Below are 23,982 nucleotides of genomic sequence, written 5' to 3'. Positions count from 1 at the left end.
ACTCTGGAAGTACAGAGTGGGGGTGGGGTGGGGCACGGGAGCAGCAGAGGCTGATAGATGCAGTTACCCAGGCTGTTCATGAAATCCTCAGGGTGTGGCTGGTGGTGGGGGACACAGGGGTAGGGCTGGGGGTGCAGGGAGGTGCCTCTTTTATACCTAAATTCTGTTACTGAGGGGTTCCATGCATATCAGAATCCTTTGAATCATAGTTCCTCATGGAAAATGCCAGCAGTGGTCATTTATGAGTGGTTTATAAGACAAGCAGCCCTTCTAATTTACTGAGTCTGTTCAGTTCTCTTCTGAGTTGGTAATCTATAAACAAGCAACTAGGAGAAAGCTTAATTAGTGTATTTAACTCCTGACTTTTCTGTTTTTAAGGGGTGCAGGTTTTCTCATGCGATGCAGGCAGGTGCTGTGGGGGGGGGGGGGCGGCAGAAAGATGCAGTCCCACTTCTCATGGGGGCAGAGACAAACCACCAATCTAATGGAAGGGTGGGCCAAGCCCCCACCTCCCAGAGCACGGGGCCTTTTAACAGAGGAAGAGAAGGGCCTCCTGGGTCTTCCTGGGCACTATCCTGACCAAGACTTCGCTCCCCATGGGCTCCTACCCGGCCTCCCTTGCTTGCCCAAGTCATGGCATCAACGTGGAGAAGTTAATGAGGGCCTCTGTGGTGGGTGTGTGGGAACCTCCCCGGCAGGCCTGTCTCTGCCCAACACTGCACACAGGGACCCCATGGGACTGACCACTGGGGTGAGCACAGAGCTTGGCAAGAGCTGGATCTTGGAGTGAGCTGTCCGAAGTACCCAGAGGTCAAAGTCCTGGTGAGAATGGTGGAGGCACACCTTGCTACCATGGTTCCCAGCTGCAGGGATGCCTGAGGGGACTCGTCAAACCCTTACCCCCACCCTTAACCCCTGCAGAAGGTGGCAGGGGTGGGACTCAAGTGCTTGAAAAGTGGGGTTTTTTTAAGAAGTGGGAGAGAGACCTGGCCTTCCTAGCCCAGCAGTAGATCTTCCCAGCCTGGCTTGCTCCTCGGTGGCTCTCGAGTCCACAAGGAGTTTGCCATAACCCTGCATATTGTCTTGAGTCTGAGCCCATGGGGCTGCCTGAGGGGCTCGTGATGTTGGGGGTGCCCCCGACTACACTCACCACATCTGCCTGGAGCTCATCTTTCCTTGGCGATAGGGATACTCCCCATACTAACTCAGCTCTCTGCAGAGGGCTGAGATGCAGAGCCTCCCCTAGCCCTGCATCTGCCCAGCATGAGCAGCTCAGTGGTGACAGCTCCCCATGTATGGTGGCAGGACCCAGAGACAAGGCCATTATCTCAGGGGCTGGGTGTGAAGGAGCTGTCTTGAACCCATACCTGTTCCCCGTCCAGCGTTCTTTTGGCTTCTCCGCCTGTTTTTTCTGTACCCAGGGCTTGAGCTGTGGTATCTCCAACTATTTGGAACATCCCTGGAGAGGGAGCAGCTTTTGACCATGCAGGCATGGGCTGTGGAGGATGGATTCCTAGATAAGCCAGGTGGACCAGGGCTTTCTGCTTGTTGGCCTGCTCCGGTGGGAGTGCTGAGCCCTTCGTCACCCTGCCTGGCTTCTCAGTGCAGGAGCCTGGGAAAGAGCTATGTCGGGCTCCGAGTCTGCCCCAAACAAGCCCTTGCTTCTGCACTGCTCACCTCCACAGTTTCAGTTTTCCTTAAAACCTCCTGGACCTCGAGGCACTTTCTCAACCAAGTGAACTTTGGACTTTTGGCTTGGGTCTCCTAGTATCTTGGGGATTTTAGCTGTTGCCTTTCATTTGCCGCCGCCCCCCCCCCCCCCCGGGAGAGGTTTCAGGGTCCCAATGAAGGCCTGGACAGGGCAGCTAGTCCTTCATACAGGCCAGAGGGACCCCTTGGGCCACATGGCCCATGTGTTCTAGGACCAGGTTCTCCCTAGAAAATTCCTGGTGGGTGTTTGTTGCAGTCCAGGAGGGCCCTCTATTCCTTCCTGGGGTAGGTTCAGGGTATTACCACCAGTAATACCCTGGGAGTAAGTTTTTGGGAGTAAGCCTAAACCCAGAGATGGGCAGAAAGGATCAGGGGGTGCTGGGCAGCACCTTAGGGCTGCTGCCTTAGGGCCCTAATTCAGCTCCACTTCTGTTCCTCTGCTTAGGGAGGGGCAGGTGCCCATTGTTTCCTACTTGCACTGGGCCAGGACACCAAGAAATGGTAAGAGAAGCAGCTTCTGGAAATTGAGGAGGAGGGCCTCCCTGGGGTAAGGCCTGTCTCCTACAGCAGGACTTGATGATGGCTGGGTCTTACCTTTTCTCCTGATCTGGAGGCAGGGAGCCGTTGGCTGCAGCAGGGTGTGTCTGTGCGTCTGCGCATTTCTGTGTGAGAAGAGAGACCTCTTATGCCCCAGGACTCCCAGACTGCTGAGTTGGGAGACCAGCTTACGATTTCTGATACAGTAAGTCTAACTGTTCGAGAGGCCTGGTTGGCTCCAGGCTGGGGGTGTAGGCTGTGGCTCTTTGGTCACCAAGTGACACAACATTGTCCCCTCGGTGTGCCACTTCCTCCTCTGACCCTGGGCTTCTTCACCTAGTTATTCCTGAGCCTTGGGATCTAAGCTCAAATGCCCCTTCTTCAGGGAGACAGTTCAGGGTCCCCATTACATGCTCCCAATGTGCCATCCACCTTTCTGTCCTAGTCCTTACCGCAGTTAGGATTTTATTTATTTAAAGATTTATTTATTTATTGTAGGGGTGAGGGGTGGAGGGATAAGGAGAGAGAGTCCTCAGCAGACTCTGCAATGAACACAGAGCTTGACTTGGGGCTCCATCCGATGACCCCAAGATCACAACCCCAGCTGAAACCAAGAGTGAGATGCTTAACCAACTGTGTCACACAGGCACCCCCTAGAATTTTATACTTATACATCAGATTTGTTTTTGAATAGGAAATATACAGTTCCGTGATTCAGAAACAAACCAATGAGTAAATTTAAAAAATGTTTGTAATAAACCATTTTTATCCTCTGGTTCTCCATATCCTAGTTTCTTCTAATCCCCAGCCACAGCTAACTACTGTTAATCATTTCTTTTTGGCATTTCTTTTTGCATAAATGAGCAGGATGCAGAATCTCAAGTCCTTTCTTTCATATGCAAAAGGTAGTACACTATAAAAGCTTTTTGCACCTTGCTTTGTGAACAGTATAAAATGGAGATCACGCTGTTCATCTAGAGTTTCCTTTGATTCCTTTCCTTGTAGCCTCGTAGAATTTCATTGTGCGATGGTTCTATAAATCATGTAGCCAGTCCTTATTGAAGAAATGAAGATGCCCGTTTTTGCTCTTTCAATTAAACCGGTACATAGATCACTTTACACCTGTGTCAAGTATCTGTGTGGCGAGTTGCTTGCTCAGAGGTGTTTGGATTTGTAACTCGTGGTTTCGCCTTTTGATGTGTATTCCTGCCGTGGCTGGAGCCTTCCTAGCAGGTGGGAGAGATGTTCTGGGCTTTTCCCAGTCTGAGGGGTGAACTGTAGATGCTGGTTGTAGTTTCAGTTTGCATTTCCTTTATTCTGAGTGAAGTTAAACATCTTTTTTCCTCTTCTGTGAACTGCTCTTCTTATCCTTTGCTCATTTTTTCTCTCAGATTTTTGAGCAGTTATCCATTCTAGGAGCTTCTATAAATGAGGAAGGCTTAGCCCCTATATGTGACGGGAACTGCTCATGTGTTTTCCCAGTTTGCAATTTGCCTTGTGACGCCTATAGGGGTAATCCCACACAGAAGGTTTTGACTGAAAATATTGCTCTTTTCCTTATGGATACTGGATTTTGAGTGACTGAAAGCCTTTACCCACTCCTTACTTTGAAGGAAAATTTCTTCTGTTTTCTTCCAATATTTTATGGATTTAGTTTTACATTTAAACCATTGATCCTTTTGGAATTTATTCTGGCATTCAATAGGAGGTGTGAATCCAACTTTTTTTTTTTCTAAAAAGCTATCCAGTTGTCCTCACACCAATAATTGGTTCTCTTTCCCTCCTGGCTTCAGATGCGTTATTTCTGTACACTAAATCCCCCTTGAATTTGTGTCTGTTCATGTGCCAGTGCCTTCGCTGTTGAGACTTCATGATAAGCTTTAGTGTCTGGCAGGGCTGGTCCCCCATTGCTCTTCTTTTGCAGAGTTTTCTTGGCTCGTCTTATCTGTTATTTTTTTTTTTCATATGAACTTTAAGAATCAGCATATAATTAAAAAAGAAACTTATTTGTATTTTTATTATGATCACTCAAAATTATAAATTGACTTAGGGAGGGATGGATAGGAATGCCTTTTTCTTTGTGGATGCCTGCTTTTTGTTTTTCAAAAGTGTCCTCAAGTTTTCTTCATCACAGGGATGTCTGGGTGGCTCCATTGTTAAGTGTCTGCCTTTAGCGTAGGTCCTGAACCCATGGTCCTGGGATCAACCCAGGGTCCTGGGATCAAGTCCCATATCTGGCTCCCTGCTCAGCAGAGAGCCTGCTTCTCCCTCTCCCTCTGCTGCTCTGCCTCCTTGGGCTGTCTATCTCTCACTATCTCTCTCTGTCAAACAAATAAATAAATAAATAAATAAATAAAAATCTTTACCACCCCCCCAAAAGTTTTCTTCATCAGAACCCACATATTTTCATCTTAGTCATCACTATTATAAATGTAGTCTTGGGGTACCTGGTGGCTCAGTTGGTTAAGCACCTGCCTTTGGCTCAGGCTGGAATTGAGTCCTGCAATGAGCTCCTTGCTCAGCAGGGAGTCTGCTTCTCCCTTTCCCTCTCCCCCTGCTTTTGCTCACTGTCTCTCTGACAAATTAAAAAAAAATTTTTTTTTAAAAGATAAAAATTGGCTAAACTTTAAAATACATAATAATAAATAAATAAATACATGTAGTCTTTGTTCCAGTACATTTTCTCACTACTTACTTTTGCCTAGTTTTTGGATTACTGCGTGACTTTCCCCACTAGATAGGAAACCACAAGGTTTTAAGTCACAATTGTATCCTAGTGCCTGGCACTGGGTCTGGCACATTGGGTGCTGGTAAGCACTAAGTGAATGAGAGAACTGGCTGACAGCGGTGGGATTTAGCTAGAGAAGGCTTGTTCTCTGCCAGGGGCTGAACTCCCTCCAAAGCTTATGCTGTCAGCATGTCGGTGGGGACCCAGGGCTCTTGATCTCCCTCTTTTCCTCCTTTTCTCCCACATATTTTGCACCCTGACAATGGGCTGAGCCCTTGCTGGGTGCGTTGGGGAATTGTACAGATGCCCTGTACAACTCCCAAGAGGGCCTGGTGCTCTCCAGCCAGGGACATGTATGAGCTCAGGCTCAGGAATTCGTCCAAAATCTAGCTCCGCCTCCCACTGGCTGTCTGAGGTTGGGTAGATGCCTTCACTTCCCTGAGCTGCAGTGCCCTTAGGCTGTGCCTAATGCACCCAATAATAATGCCTACTACACAAGGATGTTGTAAAGAGTTACTTATTCGATGTGGGTAGGCTCCTCAGCACAGGGCCTGGCACATAGGCTATGCTCTGTGAACACTGCAGTGACTGTGAGAGAAGGCAGAAAGCTTTCCGGGCCCCTGGGCTGCTGCCCTGGGAGTGAGGCCTAAGGCATACCTGGCCGAGGTCTCTTGAGTTGGCTAATGGGCTGCCCGACTCAGCTCTAGTTTGGGTCTTCTTTCAGCCAATCGCTTACCTCTCTGGGTCTCAGTTTTTTCCTCTTTTTGTGTAAGCTCTAGAACCTGCCTCCATCCTTACCTCTTCGCAGGACCGGAGCGGGTAAGAAGGAAGATGGAGAAGGTGGTCTTAAAAGTAAAATCACGACACAGGGGAAAATCTGGTTTTAATCTATGACAAAATGGACATTGGCCACATTTGTGCGGCCAGCATCCAGATACACTGTGTTCCGTGATGGACATAAGGGCCTGGTGAATCCTCGTCTCTCACAGTGTTGGGCTGACACTTTATCATTAATTTCTGAGCGTGTTGTGGAAAGCAGCGTGTGCTCTCTCAAAGGCCATCTGGACTCTTCTCAGGATTCTGTCTCCAGCCAGCTATGTGTTCTTGGGCAAGTCACGTTCCCACTACAAGCCTCCTGTTCCTCATCTGTAAATTAGGAGGTTGGACTAGAATGATTTCTAAGGTCTGCCTCTCCATGTGCTTATGTTCTGTGATTCTAATGCAGATAAATCTCAACCTCATTGGCCAAGCACGCTAGGGTGATCTCTTGAGGAAGTGGATGTTTGGCGCTATCACAATTTGTTAAAATAGAACAGGCTTCTGAATTGTAGCCAGAACGTAATGAATCCCATGTCTGTAAAACAATGATGAGACCAGTTATGTAGTGGGGTTTGTTGACTTGGCTGGTCCATTGGGCCCAATGTCCTCTGCCACAAGTATAAATGGGAGACTCTGGCAAAGGAGATTAATGTGGCGCCTGAGGAACTTCCGAGTAAAGCCAGGTGTGAGTCATGGAGTTGGTTCCACATTCTCCTGGGCTGTTGGGGCGGAAGCACCAGTTTAAAATTGTGTTGGTTCAATAAGCAGGACATTCTTCCATACACCTGTATGGATTCCAGAGTGTCTGAGTTATGAGGGGTGTTCGGGACCACTTCTTAGTCGAAGGCCTCCCTTTGCAGATAGGGACCCCATCTGCCTGGGCGGAAAGAGCTTGCTCAAGACTTGCAGCTGCTGAGCAGAGATCCACTGAAGCTTCTGGACTCTTCCCGACTTCTCTGTTTTCCAGGATTGCAACCCCCTATGGCTCCTCCCTGTCCTTCACATCTGGCACTTTCTCTCTTCCCAGTTTTCCCTGCCAGCCAGACTGGGTCCCTCCCCTAGAAGGTGTATTTGGCAATCTCTCCACCTCAGTCAATGAAAGACCTTGTCTGATAGGCTGAGGAGTTTGGCCTTTATCCCAAGGGGCAAGAGGGAACCATCAAAGGTGGCATTATGAATATAAGACATTTATTGAGCTCTGAATGTTGGCAGGAATGGAGGGAGGAAAACTTGGGAGGCAAGAGGAAGAAATACAAAGCAAGTGGACAGTCCGTCTGGATGAACCGGAATGTTATAAGCAGGGGAGTGACCTGATTTGGTGTGTAGCAGTGAAAATGGAGAGGGAGACAGGGAGGAGGCAGCCCCAAACCCAGAGAGAGATGGCGGGGGGGGCGGGGGTTGCTGAATCAGTGCTGTGCAGTGGGAACAGAGAGACATTTATCTTGTGGATGGAGTCACAGGACTTGGTCACTGACTGGACCTGGAGGTGAGTGACAGTGGGGAGTAGGGAGTTGATGGTACCCAGGGCTCTGGACAGACTGACAGAGCCTAGGACTCCCCGGGTGGCCAAGGAGCAGGGAGGGTGCTGTCATCTGTCTGATGGTATCCTTGAGGGACAGCCCAGCCTCACTGTGCTGGGTCCTGGCATTGCTTAGATCTGTCAGTTCACTGGTTGTGTTCTCCCCAAGTGGCCAGGGGCTAGTCCTGCCGTGGGGGATGGCAGCATGCTGTGCACAGGTTTAGTCTTGAATTTTTACCTGAAAAATGCCTTAGAGGCTGCCTTGCACTTACTAGTTCCTGTCTGAGGGTAAAGGAGCCCAGAGGTACAAAAGGAGTAAAAAATATGGCCCTTTCTCTTTTTCTCTTGAGGAGTTCACAGTTTAAATGAAGGGACAAGCAGGAACAGGAAACCACTAGGGAGCAACACAACAGCCAAGTAGACAATGTGTAGGGAGGAAGTTTCAGAATCAGGGATTCACAAAAGGACCTAGTGATCTGGGAAGGCTTCCCGGAAGAGTCAGGTTTAGAGAAGATAACCCTAGAAGGTGAGAGAGGGGCAAACGGAAGATCAAGCCAAAGGAACTGCATGTGAAAAGGCCAGGAGGTGGGACTTTGGAGACTTCTGGAGGCATCCTGACCACCTCCCAGGGATTTAGTTTCCTGGTCTTCTGGGAACTTGGGTCCTTTGTGGACTCCTGCAGCTGAGGGGCAGTGCGGGGTGGCAGAATAACCTAAAGGGACTGAGAGGTGTTTCCCAAGACCCATCCCCTATCCCCAACCTCTTGAAACAGATGTCCATTGAGGCCTCCTGAGGCAGGACTTGTGTCCACTCTGCGTTTGCTTATCTGGCAGGCTCCCAGTTGGGCAATGGGTCCTCAGCTGCAGGCCCTGGCTGAGGGCTTGGGGTGCTCTGTATCTGCCCCGAGAGGGTCCAGAGATTTGTCACAGGAGGCTGTCACAGCCAGTGCAGAAGAGAGAAAAACTAGCTCTGCTGGATGGAGAGATCCAGGCAAGCTGAGGAGCCCAGGGAGAGCCAGAGGCCACGGCCCAGCTGCTACCCCACCTGCTCTTCAGCTGTGCCTGTCCCCTAGGCTTTCTCTGTCCCCAGGCCGTGCTGAACCTGGCACCTTTCCCTAGACTAACCCTTCTGCCTTGGTGTGCCCTAGAGGAGTCTGATTCTGGCCCTTCTTCTGGCACTCTGGTCACTCAGGGTTTTAATCTGGCCCCAGACCTGTCCCTGGGAACTGGGAAGATGGGAGCCAGCAGGGCTAGCCCAGGAAGGGGCACCCCTAGAAGGAAAGGAAGGAGAGAAGGGAGCTCAGAGAGAAATGGGGCCAGAGGGCCAGCCTTGCCCAGCCAGTATAGGAGCCAAAGGGTTAACAAAAGCAGCGGTGCTGATAAAATGCCCCAAATTCCTGGTCCTGCCTCCAATAGGGAGGGCGTCTGGCAAATGTCAACGATAAAAAATACATTTTAATGGCACATGATGCAGCCGCTACCGTGGGGCACAGCCGAATGAAGTAGGTTTGGAGCCGCAACTACTGTATGTTACTCCCAGGGCTCCAGGGCCAGGCCTCTTGGGTTCTTTTGGTCTGGTGGGTCGGCCCACCTCCCCAGCCCCAGGAATCCTCAAGGGCCTGTAGGTGCGTGGGGCCTCTGGCCTTCTGTGGCATTATTTCTAGAACTTTGCTATCTCCTACCCTGGCACCTGGAACTGTAGCTTATGACGGAGCTTCCCTCCAGGCTGTGGGCAGCCTTGAGCAGGTCTGCCGGCAGGATGCATCTGGGTCTCCCAGAATCCCTTCAGCAGGCCTCTGCACATGTTGAAACAGATGAAAAAACCCCAAGTGGGACACTCTCCTCTGCTCCTCCCCTATGTTGCACACCCTGGCGGGCATCTTTATGAAAAGCGGGTCATACAGCAGTGCGTGGGGCGGTGGTGGTGAGGAACAGGAGAGGCAAGAGAGGACAGGACCGGCAGGGTAAAGAGGCAGCTGGAGCAGGAAACCTGAGGGAGATGAGTTACGAATTAGGATCCTATTTTACAGATATGAAAACTGAGGCTCAGAGAAGTCCAGTGACTCTCCTGAGGTCACACAGCGAGTCCGTGACACCCTGGGCCTTTGCATGAGCTCGGAATTCCACCTGCTACACAGTGCTGAGGTCACTTGGGCTTTAAACTATTCAGTTCTCCATTACTGCAGTGAAACATCTGTGCCATCAGGAAGGTCTTGGGGCCAGGCATTCGTTCTGGAGCAGAGGGGCTGAGCGGGGGCCGTGGAGGCTGAGCGGGGGTCCAGGAGCCTGCTTCTTTGCTTGGGAGCATTGGCACCTTTCTGGCCTGTCCCAGGAGTCAGGCCCTGGAACCTGGGCTTTTAGGAGCATGAAAGCCAGCCTGAGGCCAGCTGACTGAGACCAGGGACGAGGGGGTGGGGACCTAGAGCTCAGAAAGAGACCCTTGTCTTCCAGATCATTCTCAACTCCATGCACAAGTACCAGCCAAGGCTACACATCGTGAAGGCTGATGAGAACAATGCTTTCGGCTCCAAAAACACAGCCTTCTGCACCCATGTGTTCCCAGAGACTTCCTTCATCTCTGTGACCTCCTACCAGAATCACAAGGTATAGTCATCCCCAGCCCCCACCGCTGACCCTGCCTGGCATTTCTGTGCCATCAGGGAGGCAGAAAGGGAAGCCGCCATGCACGGGGCAGAGGCGCCTTGGACACCTGGACTGTCCCTCGGAGCAGTGAGAAAGCAAATGCTGAGTAAGAAGGGAGACCAGATTCCTAAATCTCCAGTGCGAACTAATTATGGGGAATGGACAAAGTCGGCACTATAAGAACCAAGAGCGTGGATCTTGCCTTGTGGCTTGAGTGTTAGGCCGTTTTGTCCTACAAACTTCTTGACCTTGCTGGGATTCAAAGATTGGACTCAGGGCCTGCCAGGAAAGGGGAAAGATTGGGGAAAGGAGCCTCGGGGTATGGTCAGCTGTGTGGGAGCCGGGAGACTGAGCCTGTGGTCAGCCAGTGGTCAGATGGGTCTAGCTCCCACCCTGCCACGCCCCTCCCCAGCCTGACTGCCCCAAACTGCCTCTGGGGCCATGCGTGGGCCATTCTCTCCAGTCCGTCTGCCGCTGCCCAGGCAACACTTCTCAGGGGGCTTGTCACATCGTGCAAGGGACTGGCCAGGTCGGCTTGGGGGATTGAGGAAGGGCCATAGGCTGTGGCAGATTTCAGGCAGAAGAGTGACAGATTTGCATTTAGTATGGTCCCTCAGAAGCTGATGTGGCAGATGCCCTGGATAGGGTGACACAGATGTGAAGCTGTGAGAGGCACACAGATAGGAGAACAAGAGGCAGAGTCAGAAGGTCTGCAGTGAGGAGAATGGATGGGAGGCAGCAAGGGGCCAGTCATGGATGGAGAGGGCCCGGAGGACTCGGCCAGGCTGCCGGCCAGCTGGCCGAGGGCTGGGGTGTACCCCGTCCCTTGACTCTGCCCAGAGCTCTGAACAGTCTGGGACAGGGGAGGAGGACCAGCTCAGTCCTCTACTATGGTGACTCTGTGTGTCCTCTCCTGACAGATCACACAGCTGAAAATTGAGAACAACCCTTTTGCCAAGGGATTCCGGGGCAGTGACGACAGTGACCTGCGTGTGGCCCGGCTGCAGAGGTGGGGCTGCCTGGCCCGGGGGACGGGATGCGGGTCGGGGGTCGGGATGCAGACTGGGTTCAGGAGAACGAAGGGTAACCCTCAAAGTATCTTTACTCTCTTCCTGTCTTCCTGTCCCTGTCCTCCCCGCCTCGCCAGCAAAGAATATCCTGTGATCTCCAAAAGCATCATGAGGCAGAGGCTCGTCTCCACCCAGCTCTCAGCCAAGCCCGACGTCAGTCCCCTGCACGGTGCCCATCAGGCGCTCCAGCACTACCAGTACGAGAACGGGGCTCACATGCAGTTCGCCACAGCTGAGCCACAGGACCTTCCCCTCAACACCTTCCCAGCCCAGAGGGACTCCAGCCTCTTCTACCACTGCCTGAAAAGACGAGGTAGCTCTCTCCTAGGCTGGCAGCCCTAGAGGGTCAGACAAGGGGTAAAGCTCTTCCTACAAACACTCTCCATCATATGTGCAAACATTCATGCCGTGTGGGCACATACCTATGCGTGTATGTGTGCATGTACACACACACATGCATACACACACACATACTTGGTTATCGAGTGGCCTGGGAGAACAAACCTGGAGGGTTAGGAGCATGGCCGGCTTAGTGCAGGGATGTTGATTCTTGATTTTAATCCTCACAGACCCCTTCTGGCCTCATGTCCCCAGGACCCCGGTGGGTACCCCTGCCCAGTGCCAGGTGCTTTTCATAGCCATTGCTCAGAGCCTTCATGGGGTGGGCATATCACATGAAGTCACATGGGCTTTGTCTCTAAGTCTGCGAGGAGGCCGACACCTCAGGGTCCAGAGGTGTGGGGACTGGAGCTATCATTTATCAAAGCCCCCTCAATCCTAAAACAGGGGTGACCCAGAGGATATGCCGCTCCAGACAGTCAAGCCGTCATGGCTGAGGACATCGAAAGACACACAGAGATGGTTTGGGGCAGCTGATGTCATCTTTCCCCAAAGAGAGTATCAGCTTAGCCTTAAAAGTCCAAGTCACCTTTTACTGATTATCAGCTCCGTTTCCATTTTGTAAACACTGGTTGGAATCTGTATTATAACAATGCTGGGACTCCTTTGAACACATGTAGGGTTTACTTCCTCTTCTAAAAGCAACAGGAACGTGCCCGCAAGTATCTTTGGCTTGCAAAGGCCTTCCTGGGAGCTGAGGATTAAGGCAGAAACATTGTGGCTTTAATTTTCTGGCTAATTCACACAGATGTGGCCTCTGGGCCTAGTTTGGCCTGGCAGTTGCCTCCACTTTCCTTGGCCAGGGTGGGCCTCGGCTAAGAATGCCAGGGCACATTAAGGCCTCTTCCTATTCCCAGGAGTCATGGTGGCAAAGGATGAAAGCTATATGCCGCCTGGCTGACCACATCACTGCGTGTCCACTGATGTGGTGTCCCCTGTGGCCTCTGAGCAGGGTCCATAATCTGACCACTTCTTGGCTGCTGCCACCTTATAAAAGCTGTAGCTGATTAAAGTGATTGTGGAAGTGCCATGGCCACATGGGCTGAGGGGCAAGTCCTAAGTGACAGTGGCAGGCTGTCCTGGCATCCAAGAAGAGGGTTCTGGGCCCTGGGCTGGTGGAAATGGCTCTTCCTGAAGGTTTCTCTGTCTTCCAGCAGACAGTGCCCGCCATCTGGACTTACCCTGCAAGCGATCCTATCTGGAAGCTCCCCCCGCAGTGGGAGAAGATCATTATTTCCGTTCTCCCCCTCCCTACGACCAGCAGATGCTGAGCCCCTCCTACTGCAGTGAGGTGACCCCAAGAGAAGCCTGTATGTACTCAGGTTCGGGGCCGGAGATTGCGGGGGTGTCTGGGGTGGACGACTTGCCCCCACCCCCGCTGAGCTGTAACATGTGGACGTCAGTGTCCCCGTACACAAGCTACAGTGTTCAGACAATGGAGACTGTGCCTTACCAGTCCTTCCCCACCCACTTCACCGCCACCACTATGATGCCTCGGCTGCCCACTCTCTCTGCTCAGAGCTCCCAGCCGCCGGGAAACACCCACTTCAGCGTCTACAATCAGCTCTCACAGTCTCAGGTCCGGGAGCGGGGCCCCACTGCCTCCTTCCCCAGGGAGCGTGGCCTCCCCGCCGTGTGCGAGAGGAAGCCGCCCTCTCCACACCTGAATGCTGCCAACGAGTTTCTCTACTCTCAGAGCTTCTCCCTGTCCCGGGAAGCTTCCTTACAGTATCATTCAGGAATGGGAACGGTAGAGAACTGGACTGACGGATGACTCCCATGTCCATCGATAGCCCCAGGACCACGGTAATCCGGTGTTAACCTCTGTGGGTGGCCTGCGCTACCAAGAAACACGGGAAGGTATTTCAAAGGGGAGGGTGTCTGCGTGTGTGTCTGCATGTATGTGTGCCTGTGTACGTGCCTACGTTTGGAGAATATCCGCCTTCTGACATACAGCTGAGGCCACGACGAGGAAGAAAACCACAATTACCTAAGAAGTGATTTTGGCTCTGGTACCTGGGTCCACTGTTACCTCACATCTCCTGACAGGTGCATGGATAGGACGGGGGTGGAGAGTTCATGTGAGTTACTTAGAGAGGTTTTGATAAAATAATCTTTGATTCACTCAGGGGCCAGGTGATGAGGTCTCTCTCGTAGGGAAGGTTGGAGAAGACTCTCATTGCTGGGGTGGGAGGTCTCTGTGCACATCTTTGAGTTCCTGGCCTTCTGTTAGCAAGAGAAGCTGGAAATCTTGTCTGGGGAGTAGGGGGCCCCTCTTTTAGCCTCTGGAGAGTCTGTGAGATGACCTGAGGCGTGTGCTTAGCTAAGCCACAAAGCGCTCTCTGGGAGTAGAGCTCACGGCTCAGTCAGTGGCCTGGAAATTGATCCCTAGAGTCCCAAGGTCTGAGGGATGACTTTCAGAGAAGGTCATGTGCTAAGTGCCACCTGATGGGTATTAAAACATTTTAGTTTTTTCCTTCAAGAGGAGGGAAAATGCGACCAATAGCATCTCTGTCATCATTCAGGTTTTTTAATATGGTACAAAGTCCTTCCCCTCAGCCCCCGACATCCAGTTTCCCACTCTCTCTCTGGTGTACAAGACTCGGCCTTTCGGGCACCATCTGCATCCAATGACTGGCCATCATGAAACACACTTCACCTGGCAACGTCCCCAGGAGACCACATTGGAGCTGCTGCCAGGCAGAGCCTGTTCAGCTCCCAGAAAATCCTCGCCTTTGGAGCAAGAAAGCCCGACAGAAATAAAAACAAGAATCGAGAAAACATTCATTTCTTCCAGTACATTCAGCCAGTGAGCTCAGAGAAGCGAGGATAATTCTCCCGTGAGGTGGATCGTGTCGTCCCCCAGCCCAGCTCTTCAGCGTGGAAAGTCACCAGACCATCCATGCGGCTGGTGTGAACTCTGTAATCTAATTTGGGAAATCACTAAACTCTTTGCATGCTGAATAGCTATTTATATATTATATAAATAAATAAATATATATCTCTCTCTCTCACAAACGCAGGCCACATGTCAAACTCAGCTTTGCTTTTTACAAACGAATAAACAATAAAATAAACGCTGGAGGGGGTATTTGGAAAAGACATCTATTTAAATTTTTATTACACATTTGATGTTAAAAACTAAGAATGGTTTAGAGAAAACATATAAATAAATAAATAAATAATAAATATATAAATAAATAAATCTATCTATATATAAATATACACCCACCACAGATTAAACTATATTAGAAGACACAATAGCCAACAGGGGATATGGAACTTCAAGTGTTTTGTTATATAGCATGGACATTTTATTTTACATATCGTAACATAAAGCCATTTTACAACTGTGAAGTGTGTGGATGCTCTTTACTACTGACTTGTCATTTCTTGGCTCGGCAATGGTCTTAGTGTCCCCTTTGCTGGTATTTTTTTCTGTGCCTCTGAGCATTTATACCATGGAGCCTCTGAGCCTCGAGTGAAGGAATTTAGAACCAACGGAACAATTGTACCTCTGCTCTCATGTTACTCCCCAGATGACGGGTCTGGATTCCAGGGCCCACAAAGACCCCAGAAGGGCAAGGCAGGCAAGACACCAGAATTCGTCCCCTTTTAGTAATCAACACACAACCTGGTGATTTGGGAGAGGTGGTCTTACGCAGGAGGGAATTCTTGGTGGGATTTGTGTGGCCTCTTCAGACAAGGAACTGAAGAGCAGGTTGAAGCGAGAGCCTGGGGTTTCCTGGAGAAGTCAGATGTCTGAGCTCATCAGCCAGCTGCATCCCAGAGAACAGAATGAAGACCTGGCAGAGACCTCTGCTTCCCACCCGTCCGCCAGATACCCTACAGCTTGGCCATAAGATGGAGTGTGAAAAGGAGAGATGAAATTCAGTCTAGTTTCACCCTGTTAGATAGAAGAGAAGCTGGTGTGGAAAGGTGTGTTGGGTCTCCTTCCTTACAATCCTGCCTCTTGCCCCCTCCCCTTGTGGCTCCTTTTCCAAAGTTGCTCGTTGTTACTCACTGTCTGCACAGCAGGCTGGTCTGGGAAGTCAGCAGAAGAGAAAGCAAGGATAAGGGTATTCTTTAAGCCCTCATCTTTTTTAGGATGATGAGGTTTCCTGCTGGGTAAAAAGTGGACTTTGTCATCCCCCCCCCCCCCCCCCAGTCCTTCCCTGTGGCTGTAGGGCTGCTCTCTGGGGAAACTTCTTGCTGCAGAAGGAGGCCAACTCCTTCTCTCCTTGGCTGTTGGTTCCCATCTTGGGCTCATTGGTCACAGAGAAAAACTTATCTGAACCTGGCTTAGGGTTCAGGGAAGGGGTGGGTTTAATTTTAATTTTAAGTGGGTTTTGTCTGCATGTATGTGTGCCTGTGTACACAACCGCTCTGCTCTTTTCTTTCTGGGCGAAGACTGAATTCTGGGATACCCCACACTTTCTAGAACGCCAGACAGAGGGCTGGGAGCTACATGTGGGTTCCCAGGCTCTCTAGACACATAGTTGCCTGAGTCCAAGGTAAAGAATGCTGTCTCTTAAGGAATATTCTGCCTCTAGGCAGCCCCTATCTTCCTACCTGCTTTCTGGGAAGCATGAGGTCCTTGGGCTTCCCCACCTGGGCACCGCTAGAGAGCAGGGCCTGCAGTGGGATTTGTGGAACTTTCCTGCCCCTCTGAATCAACAAGTCAATAAAAAGGGGGCACATGGGATACCCTGGAACAAAGGGCACCATTCAGTAGCGCCAACAGGTCATACATCATCGGGCCAGAAACCTGCCACATGAAAAGTGTCTGCTTCTACAGTGCTCTGCCTGGGAAGGGAAAAAAAAAAAAAAAAACAAAAAACCCCGAAGAATATTCAGCTGTGAGGCCATGGACAGGCAGCTCCCACCCAGGGCTCTCCTCTCTAGCCCAGGCCCGGCCGCTTGGGGAAAGGGGGCTAGGCTCTCAGCTACAACTCGGCTACCCAGCTGCCCTCCAACAACAGAAGAGCCTGGCACAACAAAAGGGAGAATGAAAGAGAAGCTGGGTCAGACTGACAAATTGTTAAAAAACCAAACCAACTTCCAGTCTTGGCTGGGCCTCAGGGGGTCAAGAGGCCTCGGCTCGCCCCACTAATGGAGCCTGCTGGAGAAGTAGCAGCCCCGGCCCCGCAGTGTCTTATCTTACAACATAAAATTAAAACCCACTTAAAAGGCCGGAGGGCATGTTAACATTCCCCCTGCTGTCTAATTGAAGTAGTTCCCAGTGCAACGATTTCACTTGAAAGATGTTCCCATCTGAGCCCAGTTCTCCTGCTTGGCAGGCAGGGGAACAGGAGAGGCTGTCATTGCAAAAGACCAGCACAAACTCAGCAGGAAAAGCACGGTTCTGTTGGCCGTCCCCACCCAGGCAGCAGGTGGCGACAGCAAAGGTTAGATCAGGCTGGGTTGTTTTGTATTTTTTAAAAATTTACAAATTCATTAGCAGCTGTGTCAGCAGAGGCCAGACTCCTGACAAGAAGCCTTGGTAATGATTCAAATATGGCGAGCCCTGCAGCGAAACCTGGCAGTTCCCGCAGCCAAGAGAGTTCTATCCCGTCCCCCAACAGCGCCATGCTTCCTCCTATGCAAATATATTACAGGTCTCCGAGGCATACGGAATCAATCAGGGACATCCTGTAAAGGTGATGAACTTGCACTGGCCATCCCAAGTAATGGGAACCAGTCAGCCTGCAGCCGGCTGGAACTGAAAGCCAAGGTGACAGCTATTAAGCAATTGTGTGCAGAACAAAATGGCAAAGGGGCCGGGTAATCAATTCAATTTCAATGGGCAACCCAAGCAACTGCAGCGTCTGTCATCTGTCGCAGCTGATTAGAGAGGCTGGCCAGAGCTTTCAGTGCGAGCCCATCAGAGATCAGAAACAGGCCTGGGATGAAAAGGGAAGGAACTGTCTCCTGAGAAGCAGGCGATGAAGGACTCTGTTTTATGTGACTGTGTTCTTCTTTCTCTTCTTGAAGCAAGAGGAGGAAAAAAAGCAAGCAGTTTGGAGATTAGATAGTTTTCTTTTCAGCCATTTATCATTATGAAGGAAAGTAGACAGGGCAGGGGCAGAAAAATCTCCAGTGGGATTTCTGCAAAGTCTCACTAAGAAGGACCAGGTTTACACTTTGCCGCTCAAACAGCCCCTGCTTATTACCACAGCCTGACGGGGTCTGCAGAGCATCCAGAGTCCCTCTTCTCTAACAAGGGCAAACAGGTCCCAGTGCTCAGAGGATCACAGAAATTCTCCTGCAGAAACCCCAAACCACCAAATTGTATCATTTGTGAAAATTAAAGCCTGAGTTGGAGTAATGGGGAGAGGAGGAAAATGGGAGAGGAACAGATGAGACAGAGTTGTACAAAGTCGCAGCAGGTAAGGCCCTAACAGCGGCCCTCTGGTTTCCCTGGGCCCAGGGCAGGGCAGGAAGGGCCCTGGCTATGTCTGCCCAAGGTCAGCACTGACCCCAGTCTGATGCTGGGCCCTGGAAGCCTGATTGAAAATTCAGGCTCCTGTTCGGTCCTCCAGGGCAGGGGGACTGGCGTAGGCTGAGCCAGGGCACCCCCAGGCATGGAAGCTATGACAGAGACCAGCTTTGGGACCAAGGAAGGAATGAGAGGCTTGTGAGCTGATGGCAAGGGATGCAGACCCAGGAAGGAGAGGACCACACTGGAGCCCAGGGTGGGAAAGAAGCCATCTGAGGTAGGCAAGTGGCAAAAGAGGAAGGGCTGATTTAGAAATGAACGGCCCTGGGTGCCTGTGATCAGCATCATTTAAGAATTGCAAAGGGATAATGAACTTGAACAAAGCTAATCTCCCGAATACCTGAAATGCAAATTAAAGTGATAAAACACCATTTTTATCTAACTGATTAATAAACATTTAAGTAAAGATGTGAGGAGCACCTCTCAATCACTGTCAGTGGGAACACAGATTGCTACAGTCTTTCTAGGAAAAGCAGTTTGGTAACTTGGACAAAGACTCTAAGATTAGTGTTCATATACTAAAGGAAATAGCCAGAAATGTGGAGACATAGCTTAGTGTTCTATAATGTTCATTATGGTATTATTTTTAATAGCCCAAATTGGCAGAAAGTAAATTATAGTTAAATAAATTATGATATACTCATATTCAGGACTATGATGTCGTCATTGAAATTATACTTACAAAATGTGTTTAATGACATAGGGAACTGATTTAATACTAAGTGACAAAAGAGGATCATAACATAGAGTATGATCTCAAGAATACTCGGGAATAAAAAAAACACTGCTGCAGCCAAACAACAGATCATTAAATAACAATCAACAAGGGAATGAAATATATAAATATATAGCTCCATGATGTATTTATTGTGTGAAAAAAATTTTGTAAGTAATAGATACGGTTTCCCATTTGTGTGAAATGTAAAACAAACAAACAAACAAAAAACCAAAAAAACCCCAAACCCCTCTGTGTGTGTGCATGTATGTGTGCGTGATATGTGTGTGTTCTGTGTATCTGTCTATATATGTGTGTGTGTGTGATGTGTGAACCTGTGACATGTGCTTGTGTGTGTGCAAGTGTGTGTGTGTGTGATAGGGGCTAAGAGGTTAAGGAGTAATTTTTTCTGATATTTCCCCCAAACATCTCTGCTTTATTTGCCTTGTTAACATGAGCATGTATTACTTTTATAATTAACAGATTTCACTAAGGAACAAAGAAAAATAAGTTGTGATTATAGAAGTGCCTGGAATAAAAGAAGGAGTCGATGAAATCGTGCCCAAATGCTATGATAGTAAGTCTGGGAAGTGGTTGCTGCTCCCAGTCACGTGGACAGAGACTGACTCTGGGCCTCTTCACCGGGCTTGTTTCCCTTCCGATTCTCGGGCTCTCCTACTTAGACACCTTTTCTTCTGCCTGGGCCTGTAATGCAGCTGTTGTTCCAGGACTGGGGCTTTAGCCATGTATCCTCACTAGCCACTCTCCCTAGGTCTTTCACTGACATACGCTGACCAATCTCAGGTCTAATCTCCTTTTTCTCTCTCCTGAGACTGTCTCCTGGATGTTTCATTTACTAGATGTCAGGATCTCCAACTCTTCTGGCTCAAACCGGAGCCTTCCAAATGTCCTCTTGGCCGTCTCTGTTTTGGTAAACGGTACCACCAGCCAATGACTTGAGCACTACCAGCTCAAGTCAGAAACCTGGGCTTCAGTTCCCTACCTGCACATTCCCAAACCCGTGCTAATTGAGGCAGATTCTATTTTCTAAAGCTGGCTTACATCTGTATACTTTCTTGCTCTGTCATCGGGGCTGGCAGAGTCCGCCATGGCGGCAAATCCCTGGGTCTGGGCTGCCCAGTGTTTAGTGTTGTCAGTGTGAGGCTGCAGAGCATAGGGCTGTGGGAAGCAGCACTCCAGGGCACAAAAGCATTGCCTGTGAGGTGATGGCTCTTCAGACTTGGAGCCAGGGAATGGCCCAGGCAGAAGACAAGAGGTTGCTCAAGCAAGGGAGAGTTGTCTTCACTGGTGACTCTGCTTTCAGCTTGGTATGGCCTGATTGCTTTGCTCTGGCCACCACCGGGGTGTGGTGAGAGAGCAGGACACCCTGCAGCTATTTCTGTAGGCGCACAGGCCAGGCCTGGGGCCCCCCAAGCTCACAAGCAGTCTGAGCACCTTCCTGCACAGCAGGCTTACATTGAGAGTCTGACGCCCAAACTTAAAACTCTCTGTTGTCTCACCTAATTGCTTGTTACAGGGCAAATGAGCTCTGGGAGTATTAGACGGGGGTTGTTTCCAGCCTCTGCTCTCCAGGTCTTTATATCTCTTTCTGTTTCAGGGATTCCAAATAGTACCCTCTCCCAAGCCCTTCTATAAGAGACCACTCAGCCTAAGCCAAGATAGGACTGGCCTTGTCTCTCCCTTAGAAAGAGATAACCCCAACAAAGCCAGATAAGAAGCCCCCAAACATGACTCCCTGCATAAAGTACCTAGGACAGGGTATATGCTTAGGAAAGGATGGTGCGTCTTCGTCCTACATCCCTTCTCAGCTTGACCTCTCTCCCTAGAACACAGGTGCCTATGAGCTAGGACAGCCGCAGATGAGCCCCTCACCATCCCACCTGAGTAGACGAGTTCCTTAGAATGATCTAATCTGAAACTTCTTTATATTCAAGGCCTAAGGAAGCTGGAGATTTGTCTAAACATAATTTAGTAAAGAATTTGTGGCACTTAGATTTATCATTGCCTCTACCACCACTCCCCATAGGCTGGCCATGAACTTGTTGGCCTCTGCCTCACCGGGCGGGGGTTGGGGAGGTGGGGGTGGGTAGGAGGCCACTGCATTAGGTCTCATCCTATCCATGAGACGGACAGCTTGGTCCAAACTAGCAGACTTAGTAAATAATCCAGGTCACTCTAAAACAACTGTTCAAAGTGTTGGGGGGGGGGGGGGATGGCCCCAAGGCTTCTTGGCTTGGGTGGCAGAGCCTGGGTGTCTTTTCCTTGCCTTTGCAACTCCTGGTCACAGAACTCTTCCTTGGGATGGCCTGGAAGAGACTCGATCTGGAGTCACTGTTCTTTACACCAAGAATTCCTAGCTAGGGTGGCTGAAGCAAGGGCTGGGTCTGTAAAATGACGTTGTTCCATTAGGAATGATGGAAACTATGTGAGCTGCTTTTACTAACACCAAATACAGCACAGCACAGTCTTCCTCCCCTTAGACCCCACGTGCTGACGGCCTGGCCCACATGTTCTGTGGCCCAGACTCAAAGCCAAGGGCTGTCTCTTCAGGGCAGTTGATGGGCCTGTATTTACTCCAAACTCGGTCCCGAAGGTTCAGGCATTAAGCTATGGCCAGTTACACTGAAGACCTGAGCTTTTGGCATATTATTATCTGAAGACCTCCAAAATGAGCTTTTGGCATATTATTATCTGAAGACCCCCAAAATGAGCTTTTGGCATATTATTATCAATGGTGAGCAGTGAAAAGTGCTTGGGACTGGGTGATGCAGAAGATGCAGGTTCTGGTCCGTTTTGTCCCTCGCCAGCTGTGTGACTCGCCCTCTTTCTGAGCCTCCTTTTCCTTCTTCTGCGCAGCTCCTCTTAACCCTTGTAGCACTGAAAGTCTATAATTCCATGGATAATGTCTGCAATCATGAATTTCTTAGTTATATCCAGGACTCTGAATCTATAGCAAGACTCTCTCCAAAGAAGGATAATGGTAGGAAATACAGAAACTTCTTTCTCTATATTTATCTCATCCTTTTCAAATATCTAAGGTCTAGATTAGTACAGTAGTAAATATGTGTAATTTATATAAGTAAATTTATAAAAAATAAATAATATATTAGGGTACGTGCTTGAAAGCTTTTTGCTGAAGGGAGGTGAGATTTTTAAAAAAGTATGGAGGGATGCCTGAGTGACTCAGATCATGATCTCAGGGTCCTGGGATAGCGCCCTGTGTCAGGCTTCCTGCTCAGTGGGGAACCTGCTTCTCTCTCTCCCTCCATCCCCTTTCCCCTGCTCATACTCTTGCCTCTCTCTCTCTCTCTTAAATAAATAAAATCTTAAAAAAAAAAAAAAAATAAAAAAGTATGGAGGCTAAGGGGCGCTAGAGAAGTCCCTGCAAGAGTCTGGGCTCTACGTGACCTCCCAGAAATGGAGAGGCAAAACAAGGCAGTGGAGAGAGAATGGTCCTGGAGCCCTTTACTTATTAGCTGTATGCCTAATCTCTGTGAGCCTCTATACCCCTATATGTTAATTATGGGTAATGAAGTGCTCCCTCTCTTCCAAGGTTATAGATAAGGCTAAATACAACAATACAGATAAAACCGAGCTCAATTAACTTGGTCCCCTCCCCCAACATGGGATGCCAGTCTGCACAGGTTTTATTTTAGATGCCGAAAAGATGTAGACTTTTTTTTTTTTTCTGGGAAATTCCTTTTATTGCTTTTCAGGACTTTATTGCTTCTCCTGTCTCACAGTTAAGCCTCCTTTAACAGACGCCAAAACCTATGAGCAGTTAGGTATAGAGTGCCAAAGGGAGACGGAGGGCCATTCTGGGAAGAACCCCGCCTGGCCTTTCCAGCCCCTTGAGCACCTCACACTTCCAGGGGCTTGGGACTCAACCAGGATTCCGGACAACATTCAAGGACATTTAGGAAAGGGTATCCCTCCAGCGGAGATACAGCTATCTTCACGGGTGCCTCAGGAAGCTTGGGCTTTCTGCTCCTTCATTCAAAGCTCATTGCCATATTCAGGGATGCTGGGAATTACCCTATTCCTGAAAGAAAGTCCCAACTCTGCCACTATTTTGTTGGAGGTTCCCTCCCCCCACCCCCGTCTTTCTTGGCTTTGATTTCCTCTTTACAAAGAAGGATAAGTACTATCTGTGCCGCCAACCTCCTAGGCCTGCTTCATGGGCCCAATGAGATGGCCTGCATGAAAATACTTAGTGAGAAAAGAAAGGGATTGCAATTATTATGTTTCCTGTTGGTCCACTTAGTACCATCCAAGCTCATGTCTGTATTTTCATGAAAAAAAAAAAAAAAAAAAAAAAATCACCGCTTTTTATAGACTAAGGAGGGGGAACAGCTGGCAAGGTATGGAGCAATCTCCTTGGCTCTGAGAGGTGGAGGATTTAGCATCATCATCTGCCTTATCGGTGTCTTTGCCCTGCCTGCGTCCTCAGCGTTGGACGAGGTCAATTTCCAGCACACACAGAAAAGCCTGTGGCTGTGGTCGGGAACAATCGGCCACAGTGCTCCTCTCATGTTGTTGATCCCTTCATTTCCTCCTGCAGACTCCTGCCGGAGACTAAGTTCTAAATTTTACCGCTACCCTTTTGGACTAATCATTTGTAACAGCCCTAAGCGCCCGGCCCTTCTCTCACGTTTGCTGTCGGGCTACCGCCCTGGATGGCAAGATTGCTAATTGGTACGTGATCCCAGTAAAATGGCAAGAAAGATTCACTGGACCTTAAATATCCTACCCACAACTTTACAGCTCAGGCAGCCATGGAGGAAGCATGAGTCATTCCCAAGAGGTGAGGCTGCTGCCCAGGGAAGGCCTCCGCAATGACATTTTTCACGCTTTTAATACACCTCTGTATTATTAGAACTCACCAAAGCTGAACTTAATGAAAGTTTTAGGCCCTAAGGCCTGAATTTTTCTTTTGTATTGCAAAACGAAACCAACTGGTCCGATTCAAAGTAACCCCAGAAAATGTTTAGACTTTAATTGTCTTTCTTTCATTCTTGTCCCTTTCTTCCTCTCTCCTTTTCTCCCATCTCTCACTGCCACATTTTGCTGGCGATTACAATGTACTGGAAGAAAAGGAAAGGGTCCGGGAAGATGAAGAAATCGAACAGAAACATATTCAGAGTTAACAAGTTTCTCTGTGGGAGTCTTTAACAAAAGTTACTCATCAGTGTCATAAATTCAGATGGGAAGTTTTAAAAAGTGAATGAAAAGGCGAAAAATACCAGACCCTCTCAAATTTGTACCAGAGGCATGAGGCGATTGAAAATGCAACGGGTCTCTCCTACCGGGAGACCTGCTAGTA

General features: G+C 49.5%; 1 protein-coding gene across 6 annotated transcripts in view; it reads left to right on the top strand.

The window, feature by feature from the left end:
- The window catches only part of TBX4 (T-box transcription factor 4), a 31,073-nt gene extending 16,467 nt beyond the window's left edge, over positions 1–14,606 (top strand). For 5 of the 6 annotated variants that reach the window (XM_059378925.1, XM_059378923.1, XM_059378926.1 and 2 more), the window contains exons 6-9: positions 9,764–9,916; positions 10,876–10,964; positions 11,103–11,338; positions 12,579–14,606. In XM_059378925.1, coding sequence (XP_059234908.1) covers positions 9,764–9,916; positions 10,876–10,964; positions 11,103–11,338; positions 12,579–13,198 — 1,098 coding nt within the window. In that variant the 3' untranslated portion in view covers positions 13,199–14,606. The remainder of the gene's footprint in view (positions 1–9,763; positions 9,917–10,875; positions 10,965–11,102; positions 11,339–12,578) is intronic. The other variant, XM_059378928.1, reaches the window with a different exon arrangement.
- The last annotated feature ends 9,376 nt before the right edge of the window (positions 14,607–23,982 follow it).

This window comes from Mustela nigripes, chromosome 16 (genome assembly GCF_022355385.1).
Source record: "Mustela nigripes isolate SB6536 chromosome 16, MUSNIG.SB6536, whole genome shotgun sequence".
NCBI lineage: Eukaryota > Metazoa > Chordata > Mammalia > Carnivora > Mustelidae > Mustela > Mustela nigripes.
The sequence above is the reverse complement of the archived record's forward strand: the minus strand, read 5'-3'. Positions and strand labels throughout refer to the sequence as shown.